The sequence below is a fragment of the Triticum aestivum genome, chromosome 1B (assembly GCF_018294505.1).
Source record: "Triticum aestivum cultivar Chinese Spring chromosome 1B, IWGSC CS RefSeq v2.1, whole genome shotgun sequence".
NCBI classification, from domain to species: Eukaryota; Viridiplantae; Streptophyta; class Magnoliopsida; order Poales; family Poaceae; genus Triticum; species Triticum aestivum.
The window spans coordinates 639,220,229-639,232,915 of record NC_057795.1 but is presented as its reverse complement, the minus strand read 5'-3'; the positions used below and the strand labels follow the sequence as shown (position 1 = coordinate 639,232,915).

General features: G+C 46.7%; 1 protein-coding gene across 2 annotated transcripts; it reads left to right on the top strand.

Annotated features, from left to right (window-relative positions):
• The first annotated feature begins 5,154 nt into the window (after positions 1-5,154).
• Positions 5,155-8,259, top strand: LOC123097945 (uncharacterized). 2 transcript variants are annotated; one of them, XM_044519808.1, is made up of 6 exons: positions 5,155-5,440; positions 5,823-6,832; positions 6,925-7,083; positions 7,179-7,307; positions 7,401-7,659; positions 7,807-8,259. In XM_044519808.1, the coding sequence occupies exons 2-6, from the start codon at positions 5,825-5,827 to the stop codon at positions 7,950-7,952; spliced, it is 1,701 nt and encodes a 566-aa protein (XP_044375743.1). In that variant the 5' UTR covers positions 5,155-5,440; positions 5,823-5,824; the 3' UTR covers positions 7,953-8,259. The 2 variants fall into 2 exon arrangements, with proteins under 2 accessions (XP_044375743.1, XP_044375737.1); XM_044519802.1 differs by having other exon boundaries at positions 5,157-5,440; positions 5,810-6,832.
• The last annotated feature ends 4,428 nt before the right edge of the window (positions 8,260-12,687 follow it).

Below are 12,687 nucleotides of genomic sequence, written 5' to 3'. Positions count from 1 at the left end.
AACCCCCGGAATCATTCCGGTGTTCGAATATAGTCGTCCAATATATCAATCTTCATGTCTCGACCATTTCGAGACTCCTCATCATGTCCGTGATCACATCCGGGACTCCGAACTATCTTTGATACATCAAAACACATAAACTCATAATATAACCGTCATCTAACTTTGAGCGTGCGGACCCTACGGGTTCGAGAACTACGTAGACATGACCGAGACACGTCTCCGGTCAATAATCAATAGCAGAACATGGATGCTCATATTGGCTCCTACATATTCTACGAAGATCTTTATCGGTCAAACCGCATAACAACATACGTTGTTCCCTTTGTCATCTGTATGTTACTTGCCCGAGATTCGATCGTCGGTATCTCAATACCTAGTTCGATCTCGTTACCGGCAAGTCTCTTTATTCGTTATGTAATGCATCGTTCCGTAACTAACTCATTAGCTACATTGCTTGCAAGGCTTATAGTGATGTGCATTACCGAGAGGGCCCAGAGATACCTCTCCGACAATCGGAGTGACAAATACTAATCTCGAAATACGCCAACTCAACATGTACCTTCGGAGACACTTGTAGAGCTCCTTTATAATCACCCAGTTACGTTGTGACGTTTGGTAGCACACAAAGTGTTCCTCTGGTAAACGGGAGTTGCATAATCTCATAGTTGTAGGAACATGTATAAGTCATGAAGAAAGCAATAGCAACATACTAAACAATCAAGTGCTAAGCTAACGGAATGGGTCAAGTCAATCATATCATTCTCCTAATGATGTGATCTCGATAATCAAATGACAACTCATGTCTATGGTTAGGAAACACAACCATCTTTGATCAACGAGCTAGTCAAGTAGAGGCATACTAGTGACACTATGTTTGTCTATGTATTCACACATGTATTATGTTTCCGGTTAATACAATTCTAGCATGAATAATAAACATTTATCATGATATAAGGAAATAAATAATAACTTTATTATTGCCTCTAGGGCATATTTCCTTCAAGAGCATGGGAGGTGGCGGGCCTCGAGCCCCAAATGGGTCGGTCTGTCTCTCATGTTATACTCTTCCTCGGTGATGACCGCACTTTTACTTCACAAGTTTCACCCCCGCCGGTCATGGAGACAACCCTAAGCATCTCCTTGATATCTCTTGTATCCAAGGTCCTGGAGCTGAGAGGTTTTTATCTCTGTCATTAAGCATAGATACTACCTCCTTACTGTCTAAGTTAAACATGGACCTTGTTATCTTCCCCTTCGTCGCTACTTGGAGAGCTCGCATGCAGGCCAGAATTTTCATAAGCTCTGGATCAGCGATGTGTTGAAAGAGGTGGAATGCCCCTGCCCTCAAAGCACCATGATGGCCCCGCAGCACCACTGAGGCCAACTTCAATCGTCGACCCCAAACAGACGTTTGTTTTGTCCGTTTGGGGCGGTAAAACGGGCGCTGTGTTCGGTTTTAGACGTCCGCCTATCGATGCACCCAACCGGCTCAACTTGTCCGTACGGACATGTAATTTTTTTGCAAATAAAAAGTAGATCGGCGGAGTAGACAAAGCACACTCCGGCACGAATTCACTTGCCTCGTTGCGCCCTTGGCGGCAGCGCGAACAACCGACGCCTGCTCCAGCGCGAGGGGAGGAGATGGAGGCGCGAGCTCCGGCGGTGCTCCTGCTCCAGTGCGCTCGGTCAGCCCGCCCGCGCCCCGCGCCCACACCACGCGCCCGCTCGCCTCGCCGCACCCACACCCTAGCCCCGCGCCCGCTCGCCTCGCTGCACCCATGCCCTAGCCCTGCTCATCGGACCCGGCCGCCGCTTGCCCTCGCCTTGCCACTCACGCCCCACCCCGCCCTGCAGCTGCCGCCGCCGCCTCGAGCTCGTGTTGCAGCTTGTCCCGCCGTAGCCGCCCATCCAGCGCGCGCCAGAGCCTATCCGCCCGCACTCCCCGCAGCTGCCACCGCCTCGAGCTCGCGCCGCCCCACCCCGCAGCTCGCCGCCGCAGCCCGTCCGCCCACACTCCCACAACTCGCCTCGCTGTTGCTCGTCTACACGCCGAGCCCCGCTGCGCAGCCAACAACCTAGCGTGGTGGGTAAAAAAAGGAGGAGGGAGAGAGAGCAGTGTGGTGGGTGGTGGCTCCATTTGTTCGGATGAAAGACGGGCCATCATCTGCATGCAGTGGACACAGCAGGACACGGGGATGCAGCAAACGTCTTGTTTGTGTCCGCTTCGGACCCAAATCACGACTAAGGCCAACTCCACCGCGCGACCCCAAATGGACGTTCGTTTTGTCCGGATTCTGTCCGTTTGGGTAGGGATTTCGGGTCGTGTCCGGGCGTGTCCTGGGATGTGGTGGCCGTGCGCCCAGCGCGCGGCCGCATCCATTTACCCCATCTTGTCCGCGCCTACTTAAAAAATGCCAAGCCCTAGTTCAGGCCAGCGGCCCCGGTTCATCACGCCGGCAACAGAGCCAGCGGCCTACACGTCCATCACCGGCATCAGCCAGCGGCCGGCAACACAGCCAGCCTCCAAAATGAATAGTTCTCCTCGCCGGCAACATAGCCGGCCTCGAAAATGAATGTTTTCTCGTCGGCACACTGCCAGCGGCCCGACGGGCGGGTAGCACCCTTGCCAGCCTCAAAAAGAACGGCCACGCCGATCGGACGACCTAGTTCAGGCCTTCGGTGTCGAGCATCTCCTTCTGCGTGGCCTCGAACCAGGCCCTCGTCTTGTCGCTCATCTTCGACAAGTCCACGCTCATGATCGCAAGGGCCACCTCCTTCGCTTTGGTGGCGGCATTGGTGGCCTTGATGTCGAGCTGCCTCTGCCTGGCCTTGACGTTGTCGGCCTTGATGTCGAGCTGCCTTTGCCGGGCCGCCTCCTCCATGTTGAGCTGCCTTTGTTGGGCCGCCTCCTCCATGTCGATCTTCCTCCTCTTGGCCGCCTCCTCCATCTCAAGCTTCTGTCTTTGAAGATCTAGGTATTGCTTCATTTGCTCGTCCTTGCTTTGCCGCTTCTTCTCGTCCCTCATATCCTTTTGGGACATCATGCCATGCAAAGTCTCCTGCAAGGCCATGGACGAGGCGTCACGTACGTCGTCCACCTTGGAGTTGGTCTTGCCCCTCGGCCTCTTCAACGCCTCGCCATCCCCACCTCCGGCGAACTTGGCCGTCTTCTTGCCTCTCTTTCTTTGAAGTTCACGGTATTGATCCTTGAACTTAGGGAAATTGTTGATGATCGTCCAACAATGTGTAAGAGTGAATGGCTTGTCATTGTGCCGGGCCTTGAATGCCTCCAAAGATTGAAATGCCTACACCACATGATCAACAACAAGTGAACATGAAAACATATACACGGCCGAAGTATCATGGCCGTAGCAAGGAAAGGGCTAGAAAGAGGAGAGCATACCATGTCCCCAACACCGAGACCACTCACGGGCCGTGCTTCAACGCTGTCAAATGCGACGCAATACTTGTTGCACTCTTGTTGGATGAACAACCATCTTTTTTGAATCAAGCCGATGCCATGGTTGCTTGTAACTTGGTAGGGATCAAACATCTTCCTTTCATGGAATGTTTTGTGGACTCTCGTCCAGAAAACAATGCCCTTTTGTTGCGCGCCGGTCCTCGAATCTTGGCTAATCTCCATCCAAGCTTGGCAAATCAACTTGTCCTCATCTTGTGTATATGAACCTGTGCAAATGCTCTTCCTCTTCTTTTGTGCCTCCGCTCTTTGGGTGAGCTCGTCGATGAACAATGGCGCACCACTAATGTCAACATCATTGCCTTCTTCTTATTCTTCATCACCTTCGACATAGATGTCATCGTCTTCATGCCATGAGTCACCATGGTCGTAGTCAGCACGGTTGTCGGCCTCTTCATCGGGGACGTACTCGGCGCAGCCATCCTGACTTTGGGTCTCATCGAGGTTGTAGGTATGGCCATGCCCACCCTCGAAGATCACGTCCTCCATGTAGCGGTTGTAGAAGGGGTCGTCGACCACTGGCGTTGGGGTTGGCATTCCGTCAAACAAGACGCGGGGGGCCGGCATGGTGCCCGTGAACGGTGCCCATGCCTGCTTTCTCATCTCGACGGACGGCCGCCCGCCGCTGCTGGACCCAGGCATGACGTTGAGGTCGATGACGGCCGCGGGGCACGGTGTGGACGGCGCGAACGCGCCCACATCCGGCGACCCCGAGAAACGGGTCTGGCCGTCGTGCCTTGACGGAGGAAAGCCGGGCGACATGGGCGCGATGCGCGACGTCGGCGACTGGCAGTGCGTAGGCCGGGCGACCGACGAGCCTGTGCTCGCCAGGCTGACGGCTGCTGCAGGGAACCCGGCAGGACGGCCCATGCCAAGCATTAGGATGGCGTGCGCTTTGTTGACGAGGTCCTCCTTCTTGTCGACAGCGGCCTTGCACCGCGCGGCATCCAGCTCCTCGCGCTGGGCGGCAAACTTGGCCGCGGCGGTATTGACCTTGACGACCGCTCTCCGTTCCCTCCTCTTCGCTGATTCCGCGTCCAACTTGGCGATCTCCTCCGGCATGCACTCCGACCGCGGCTTCCTTGGCGCCTTCTTCTTCACCTTTGAGGGCGGGGCGACGGCCAGGCCGCCGGAACTCGGCGGGGCGTCGGCCATGGACGGGGGAGAGAGGGGGCGGCGGGAGGGACGTGGGAGGGTTTGGGGCAAATGGCGCCAAATGGGCGTGGGGGTTTTTGGTTTCTCCCACCGACAAGCGGGCCAGGGGAGGACAAGCGCGCGCGTCCCACCCGTCCGCGCACTGTCCGTTTCACCCCAAAACCGGCGCAAACTTGGGTCGGGGATGGGTCGAAAGCGGACACAAAGCGGACAAAAGTCCGTTTACGCCCGCGCGCTGGGCCGTCTCGTTTGTTTTTTTTACCCCAAACGGACGGGGGCGGACAGGATAGGGTCGCGCGGTGGAGTTGGTCTTTGGTCGAGAGATGGGGTCAAAGGGACAAAAAATTAGGACGGGTCTGTGTTTGGGTCACATTTTCTGTCGGTTTGCTCCAAACGGACACACGCATATGAAATGAGATCTAGCGTTGGGGTTGGCCTGAGCCGTGAGCTGTACGTGAAAGGAAAGATTCATGTGTTTGCCCAACGGCTAGACGAACGAGTCGAATATGGAATCTCCATCGAGCCTCATAACCTGCTGCCCCATACCTCGAGCAGGTAAAAGGACTGAGCAACCGTGGCTCCCCTAGGTAGGTAGCTAGGTTCACCTCGTGATCGCGCAGTGACCCGTCCCGTCGCCCACTCTCCGCTCTCCTTCCCGATGAAACCCTCCCGTCCTTTGGGCACCTACTACACGGCTGGCTCCATTGAAGACCTCGCCCACCCAATTGAAGGATCCCCTGCTTGTGCTTGTTCTGGGAAGATGGAGAAGGAGCTCTAGCAGTTCCACTGAGCTGAAGAGCCCCGGTTAGTTCTTCCGTCCAAGGGTGCTAGAATTTATTGCATTAGTATCTTCTTTGATGGCTTGTAATTTCCTTGAATCGGCATTCTCCTTCTGCAACTATTTAAGCTCCGGGGAGTTTCTCTGGTTTGAATCTAGGGCAAAGGCCTACTTGTTCGGTAAAGAGACATCGATTTTTTTGGATGCCATGGTCTGAATAGTGAGAGATTTGGCAAGAAAACTTTTAGTGGTTGATTTAATTGTTCTCCCGGAGTGCCATTTAGACCCCTATTAGATGTATCTGATTTACTACAATGGTTATGCATACTCTCTTTTTTTACTACTGTATATATGAAATACCTGAATAGTAATATGGTTTACTGATCTAAACACAGATTATTCGTGTAGCAATGCACAAGAAGAAAGAAACTATTCGTGCATCAGGGATGGATGACTGCATAGACCTCTGCTCTTCATCAGAAGAGGAAGGAGGAGGAGTTCCTGCAGGGAGAGTCGGGTCAGAGTCAGATTCAGAATTTGATGAAAATGCTGAAGGAGGAGCCGAGTCAGAGTCTGATTCAGAATTTGATGAAAATGCTGAAGGAGTTGATTCAGAGCCTGATTCGGAATTTGAAGAAAATGGTAAAGGACATGGAGTAAATCATAATGGACATGGAAAAGGAGGAGTTCCTGGAGGGGTAGCTGAGTCAGAGTTTGATTCAGAAATCGCAGAGCATGACAAAGGACTTGCAAAGAACACGTACATCGGATCAAGGTGCAGCGTGAAGAAACTGTACAACCTGATCCATGGATTAGATGAAGAGAAGAAAGCTTATGTGAGGGAGATTGGTTTTGGGGGCCTGCTTCTCCTGCCAAAGCTCATGAGGACAAATCGGCACTTCCTCATGTGGCTGCTAAGCAAAGTTGATGAGGAAGCAAGCTCTATCATCACAGGTTACCGCAGGGACATACCTTTCCATGATAAAGATGTGGAAACTGTGCTGGGGATTCCATGTGGCGGCGCACCGGTGCAGAGTGAACAACACGGTGTTCCCGAGAATGTGATAGCAGCGATCCGAAAGGCTCTCGGAATATCCGAATCGGAGCGCGGCATAGGGCCGGTGGTTGCGATTGTGAAGAAGAAGGTCAGGGGCCAAAAGATGACAAAAGCAGAAATATCAAAATTCAAGATTGCCTTTGTTATATGCGCGGCGACGTACCTGTTTGCCCCAACAATGAAAAATGACTACTTTGTGACAGATTACTGGGGCGCTCTTACAAACCCTGACATAATTCATTTGCACAATTGGTCCGGTTATGTGAGGTCGGAGACTTTAAGAGCAGCAAAGAGGGTTAAAGCTGAGCTGCTTGGAGGTAGCAAGAAGTCTAACCTATCTGGATGCCTGCCTTTCATTCAGGTAGAATATGCATCCATCGGCCAAATGCACTACTAGCCAGCCAATGCCTCTGATAATTATACATGATGCCTCCTCTTTTATTGTTTGTGCAGGCCTTCTATTTGGATAACTTGGAGGTGACTGGTGGAAATATCCCACACGACGAATTTCCCAGGATACAGTTTTACACGATGGAGGTCATCAACGCGATAGTTGAAGACGACACGAGGTCACGCAAGGGAGCAGAACTTGTCACATATGGCCGATTGCTGGTAAGGACAAATAGAACCTATGCACCAAATACTGAACTTTTTTTGTGTGTTGTATCATATATTCACATGAACCTTTGGTCATTTGTCACGGAAAGCCACGTCACGAAGCACTGGTGTGCTATCAGAGGAACCCCACGAACAGGAAAAATGTTGCTGGCGCATCAAATGTGTTTAACGGAAGCGAATCTAGGTGCGCCGAGACCGGGTCTATGACCATAGATGAGGTAAAGTCGGTGAACCAATAAGATCATTATTGAATCAGTATGAAGATTGAATCGTAGTTATGGATAAGGTTTCATAAATGTATTCTTTTTCAGATTGAATCGCTAGTTATGGATAAGGTTTCATCCTTCGCAACGGCTTGTGAATATGTTTTGACAAGTTTTTCAAGGAAGAAGGAAGAGGAGAACCAGAGGCACCAAGCTGCCTTGACAGACCTCGAGAACCAGTCGCAGCAGCAGGTCAAGAATGAGTCGAGGAAAGTGAGAGATCAACTGAAAATACTGTTTGCCGGAATTAGGCATCAGGATGGAAGCTGGAATACGAAGGGAAAACGCCCTTTATATGAAGATCCAGGTAAGACTACCAGCAAATAATAATTATAATGGTAGGAGCTGTTTTGGGTAATATATTTGAGGACTGTAACCGTCTTGGTGCTTCAGGTCACTCTGCTTAATTGATATATATCTTTAGGCTAACCTTCACATTTCTTCAAATTCACAGCTCCAACTGAGGATGCTGATGCTGGTTGCCCTAACTCCGATATGCCTCAAGATAGCCATTCATCACCAGCTGCAGAGATGCCAGGCCATGGATCTGAACTGGCGCGTCTTGGTATCAAGAGGGTAATTAAAAGAAGGAAAGAGTGATATTTTATCGTGGCTTGTCCAGTTCACATACATACTGTGGCCGGAATAATTCTGTCTTTCTGTCCCTCAAAAAAAAAATATGTCTTTCTGTATTGTGAAACCTGGTGCATACATAATCAGATAACCTGGGCGGAGGCAAAAAAAGAGTGATGATGGCTGCCTTTGCTATGCTTGAGCACCTGCGTGTGCGGTGATCTTGGGGTAAAAGGGTGTGGTTTTCCCCCTTTCCCTTTGTAAGTTGGAGGGCATGTGGCCTTTGAGAACTTTCAGTTTGTCTCTGGTAGAGAGTCTAAACCTTTGTTCTTCATCCCCTGCTGTTAGCGGTGCATGCGGCATGTTGGCCACCCTTTGCTGGGTGATAACATGGGGGTGTTTCGTTTTGTGCGGTTTTCATTTTTATGTTTTTTCTAGCGTTGAGGCGCTATTTTACTCTATGTTTTGTTCCGTTATCTGATGATAGTGGAACCCGATCCAATTTGGATCATAGGGAAAGAAAAATACATAACCAAATAACCTGGAATTATTCTCTCTGGATGGAGGGTGCCCTGCAAAAAAGAAAAAAAGAAAAAACAGAACCAGGTCCTCTATATGCCAAGATCGCTTTTCTTATATGCACAACGACTTGTTTGCCCCAACAATGAAAATGACTACTTTGTGACAGATTTCTAGCCTTTTAGGGCGCGCTAATAAACCCTGACATAATTCATTTGCACAATTTGTCAGGTTACGTAAGGTCGGAGATTTTAATAGCAGCAAATATGGTTAAAGCTGATCTGCTTGGAGGTAGCTAGAAGTCTAATCTATCTCGATGTTTGCCGTTCATTCAGGTAAAATATGCATCCATCGGCCATTTTTCCGATATATTGACTTAAAATGAAACATCAAGAAGATATAAAACACGATGAGCCCACATTCGGCTTTTGCATAGTTAAAATGCACACAACCAACACCAACACACACAAACATGCCTGCAACTAGCAAAATAATAAGACCAAAACTATGCATAGGCGAGGAATAAAAGAAAAAGTCCCAAAGCAAGTAGATCCACTATCGTCAGAACTACAACAATGGCCATATCTGGACCGACCATATCATGACACCACATGAACGACGAGGTCTTCAACAACAACGACTTTAGAAAGGGAGCGATGCTCAAGCGACGCCGTCGCCGGATGCAGCCACTAAGGCCAGAATCTGGGTTTTCACCCTGAAGAATCAGTCTGAAGCATGCCTGAGCAATGCCCTCAACAAGGTAATGATGTAAAATAACATCACCATTGCCAGATATAACCAACTCCGGTCGAACCTAGTCTTTCACTCCGGAGGCGGGCGTCCGCGCGTGCACTACAGATCCGATCTGGGAGACACCACATACGCCCGCTGCCTCGGATCAGCCGGCTGCCACCGCCCCGCAACAGTCCAACCCGCGAAGCTGGGACCGGTCGAACCTAGCTCACATGCATGCTGCGCGTGCCGTTCATGCCGCACCAGCCAATGACTCCGCTGATTCGCATGGCCTTGTGCCTCTGCCAGGATGAGCAACCCCCCGCAGCCCCCACACAAAGCAGAGAGGAGAAGCTCCCGCCGCCACCGACGCCGAGCGGGCTTTTCCCAGCAACGCTCGCTGGTGGCGACAGGGAGAGGGACGATGGGTCGCGGCGGCTAGGGTTGCGCGCCCGGATCCATCGGCCAAATGTACCAGCCAGTCAATATCTCTGATAATTATAATTATCTGATGCCTCTTTTATTGTCTGTGCAGACATTCTATTTGAATAACTTGGAGGTGACTGATGAAAATATCCCACATGAAGAATTTCCCATGATACAGTTTTACACGACGTAACTGATCAATGCGATAGTAGAAGATGACATGAGGTCACACAACGGAGCCGAACTTGTCACACACGGATGATTGTTGGTAAGGACAAATCTATACCTAATAATAGTAAAGGGGGTCTTGGTTCTGGCGGTACGTCACCGAAATTAAAGTTGCAAATATTACCTACCGATGCCACATATAAGTGATAAAAAACGTTTCACGTAGAGAAATCCTTGCATTGGCCGGCCCATGTAGTAGGAACCTTCTATACTGCGCTCTGCACGATGGGAGAAGACATAGCGCGCGTGTTAAGGCCGGCCTATGTCCGAGCGGCCGATATTTTAAATTTCGTTTTCCTTTTCCGCCTTTGTTTTGTTTTTCAATTTTCAATAATTTGGACTTCAAAAAAGTTTGGAAAAATAAAAAAATGTGAATTTGAACTAAAAGGTTTAATAATTCATAAATGTTTGTGGATTCGGAAAATGTTCATGATTTTCAAAAAATGCCCGCATATTCAGAAAATGTATGCAATTTGAAAAACAAATGTTTGGGAAATCAAAAAATGTTCATGATTTTTCTAAACAAGTTCGTGTATTAAGAAATGTTAATGAAATTGAAAAACATTGGCCAATTCAAAAAATGTTCATGAAATAAAAAATATCCTAAAAATTGAAAAACTGTTCGTCACTTATAAAATAGTTTATTGATTCATAAAATCTTCGCAGATTATAAAATGGTCACGCATTTCAAAACATATTAATGAAATCAAAAAAATGTTCATAAATTTCAAAAATTGTTCCACAAATTTCCAAGAAAAAAGTTCGTTGATTCTAGAAATGTTCACCTATTCAAGAAAAAGGTTTTAAAAATGTACACAATTTTTAAAAACATGTTTGTAAAAAGTGTAAAATGTTCGTGAACTCAATTGTTTTTCATGATTTTTAAAAATGTTCAAAAATATGTAAAAATGTTCGCGATTTCAGATAAGTTCATGAGTTTTCAAAATTGTTCATAGTTTCACGAAAATGAAAGTGATAGTGTATCTCGGTCATGCAGCAAAATGTGGTCGTGGGAATTGAAGATTATGAATTTTTTCTCCCGTTGCAACGCATGGGCGTTTTTCTAATAATAATTAAGGGGCTATTGCTTTTGGCAGTATATGATCTAAATTGCCCCCACAAAGCTGCAAAATATTACCCATCAATCTCATCTTTAAGTGATAAAAAAACATTTCACACCGGAAATCCCTGCATTGGTCGGGCCATGTAGTATGAACTTTCTATACTACGCTCTGTGCACTGGCAGAGACACAGGGCGTGTTTCGGCTGGACCAAGTCCGAGCGGCCTATTTTTTTTATTTTCATTTTCATTTTTCGTTTTCCGCTTCTGCCTTCGTTTTTTTCTATTTTAAATAATTTGGGACTTCAAAAAGGTTATGAAAATTAGAAAAATGTGTATTTTGAATTAGAATATTTAATAAATCATAAATGTTTGTGGATTCAGAAAATATATGTGATTTTCAGAAAATGTTCGCATTTCTGAAAATGTTCACAGTTTTAAAAACAAATGTTCGGTAAATTAGAAAATGTTGATAACTTTTTTTTTAAATTGTGTGTATTAAAAATGATAATGAAATGGAAAAATATCGGAAATTTAGAAAATGTTTATTAATTTAAAATATCCTGAAAACTGAAAAAATCTTCGCGAGTGACAAAATATTTTAATGATTCATAAAAGGTTCGCGAATTTAGAAAATGATCATGCATTTCAAAAAATGTTCTTTAAATCAAAAAAATGTTGGTGAATTTCAAAAGTTGTTCCTGCAATTTCCAAAAAAAATATTTGTCAATTCTCGAAATGATCTCCTGTTCAAGAAAAATGTTTTACAAATGTTCACAATTTTTCAAAAAATGTTTTTAAATAGTATAAAATGTTCATGAATTCCATCTTTTTATGATTTAGAAAATGTTTGAAATTTTTTAAAAATGTTTACGAATTTGAAAAATGTTCATGATTTCCGATATGGTCACGAGTTTAAAAAATGTTCATGATATTCAAAAATTGTTCTCAACTCCACGAAAATGAGAGTAATGTATCTCAGTGATGCAGCAAAATCGGGTCATGGCCATTCGAGGTTATAATATTTTTTTTCTCCCGTTGTAATGGTTGAGTTTGATTTAGCTATACTCAAAGTTAAACTCACATCTCAACTGGTGGCACGAATTATTTCAGTAGATAAGAATAAGAAAAGATTGGCCGCATCGGATTTCAACTCACTTTTTTATTTGCAATAACATATAAACTCAGAAAGAGGTATTGCCAATCAACACACTATCTTATAGTAGTGTATTCTGTTAATGCCCACCCGTATTTGCAAGTATGGGCTGCGATATACTTGGGCACTTATTTTGACACTCTTCGTAGGAATCATAACACGGTATGTCTGGCAGAGTGACGCAGCATATGCATTTCGCCCACCAGGTTCTAAAGTTTTCACCTTTGGTCTTACAATCTCTATCAAGACAAAATTTCAAGGTAAGTTTGCTCTCGTCAAGTGACGAGACCAGCATGGTCGTGTTGGCATGGCCATCTTTGTAGTAGGTGCTCTCGGGCTCACGACGACCTATTACATACTCCCTCCGTTCCTAAATGTAAGTCTTTGTAGAGATTTCACTGTGAATCATATACGGACGTATATAGATGCATTTTAAGTGTAGATTCATTTATTTTGCTTTGTATGTAGTCCACCTAGTGAAATATCTACAAAGACATATATTTAGGAACGGAGGGAGTAGATAACATTATACAGTTATCAGTCCATAATATGCACATAAAATATAGAAAAACAATATGATAGTGATGTGTACTTACATTGTCCAACCATCAAAAGGCACCCAATGAAAAAAACAGCAATTG

Excerpts from the sequence above, each read along its gene's own strand:
- LOC123097945 (XM_044519808.1), top strand. The coding sequence starts at position 5,825 with ATGCACAAGAAGAAAGAAACTATTCGTGCATCAGGGATGGATGACTGC. Across the intron at positions 6,833-6,924 it reads GATGCCTGCCTTTCATTCAG|GCCTTCTATTTGGATAACTT; the intron begins GTAGAATATGCA and ends TTGTTTGTGCAG. Across the intron at positions 7,308-7,400 it reads GGTCTATGACCATAGATGAG|ATTGAATCGCTAGTTATGGA; the intron begins GTAAAGTCGGTG and ends ATTCTTTTTCAG.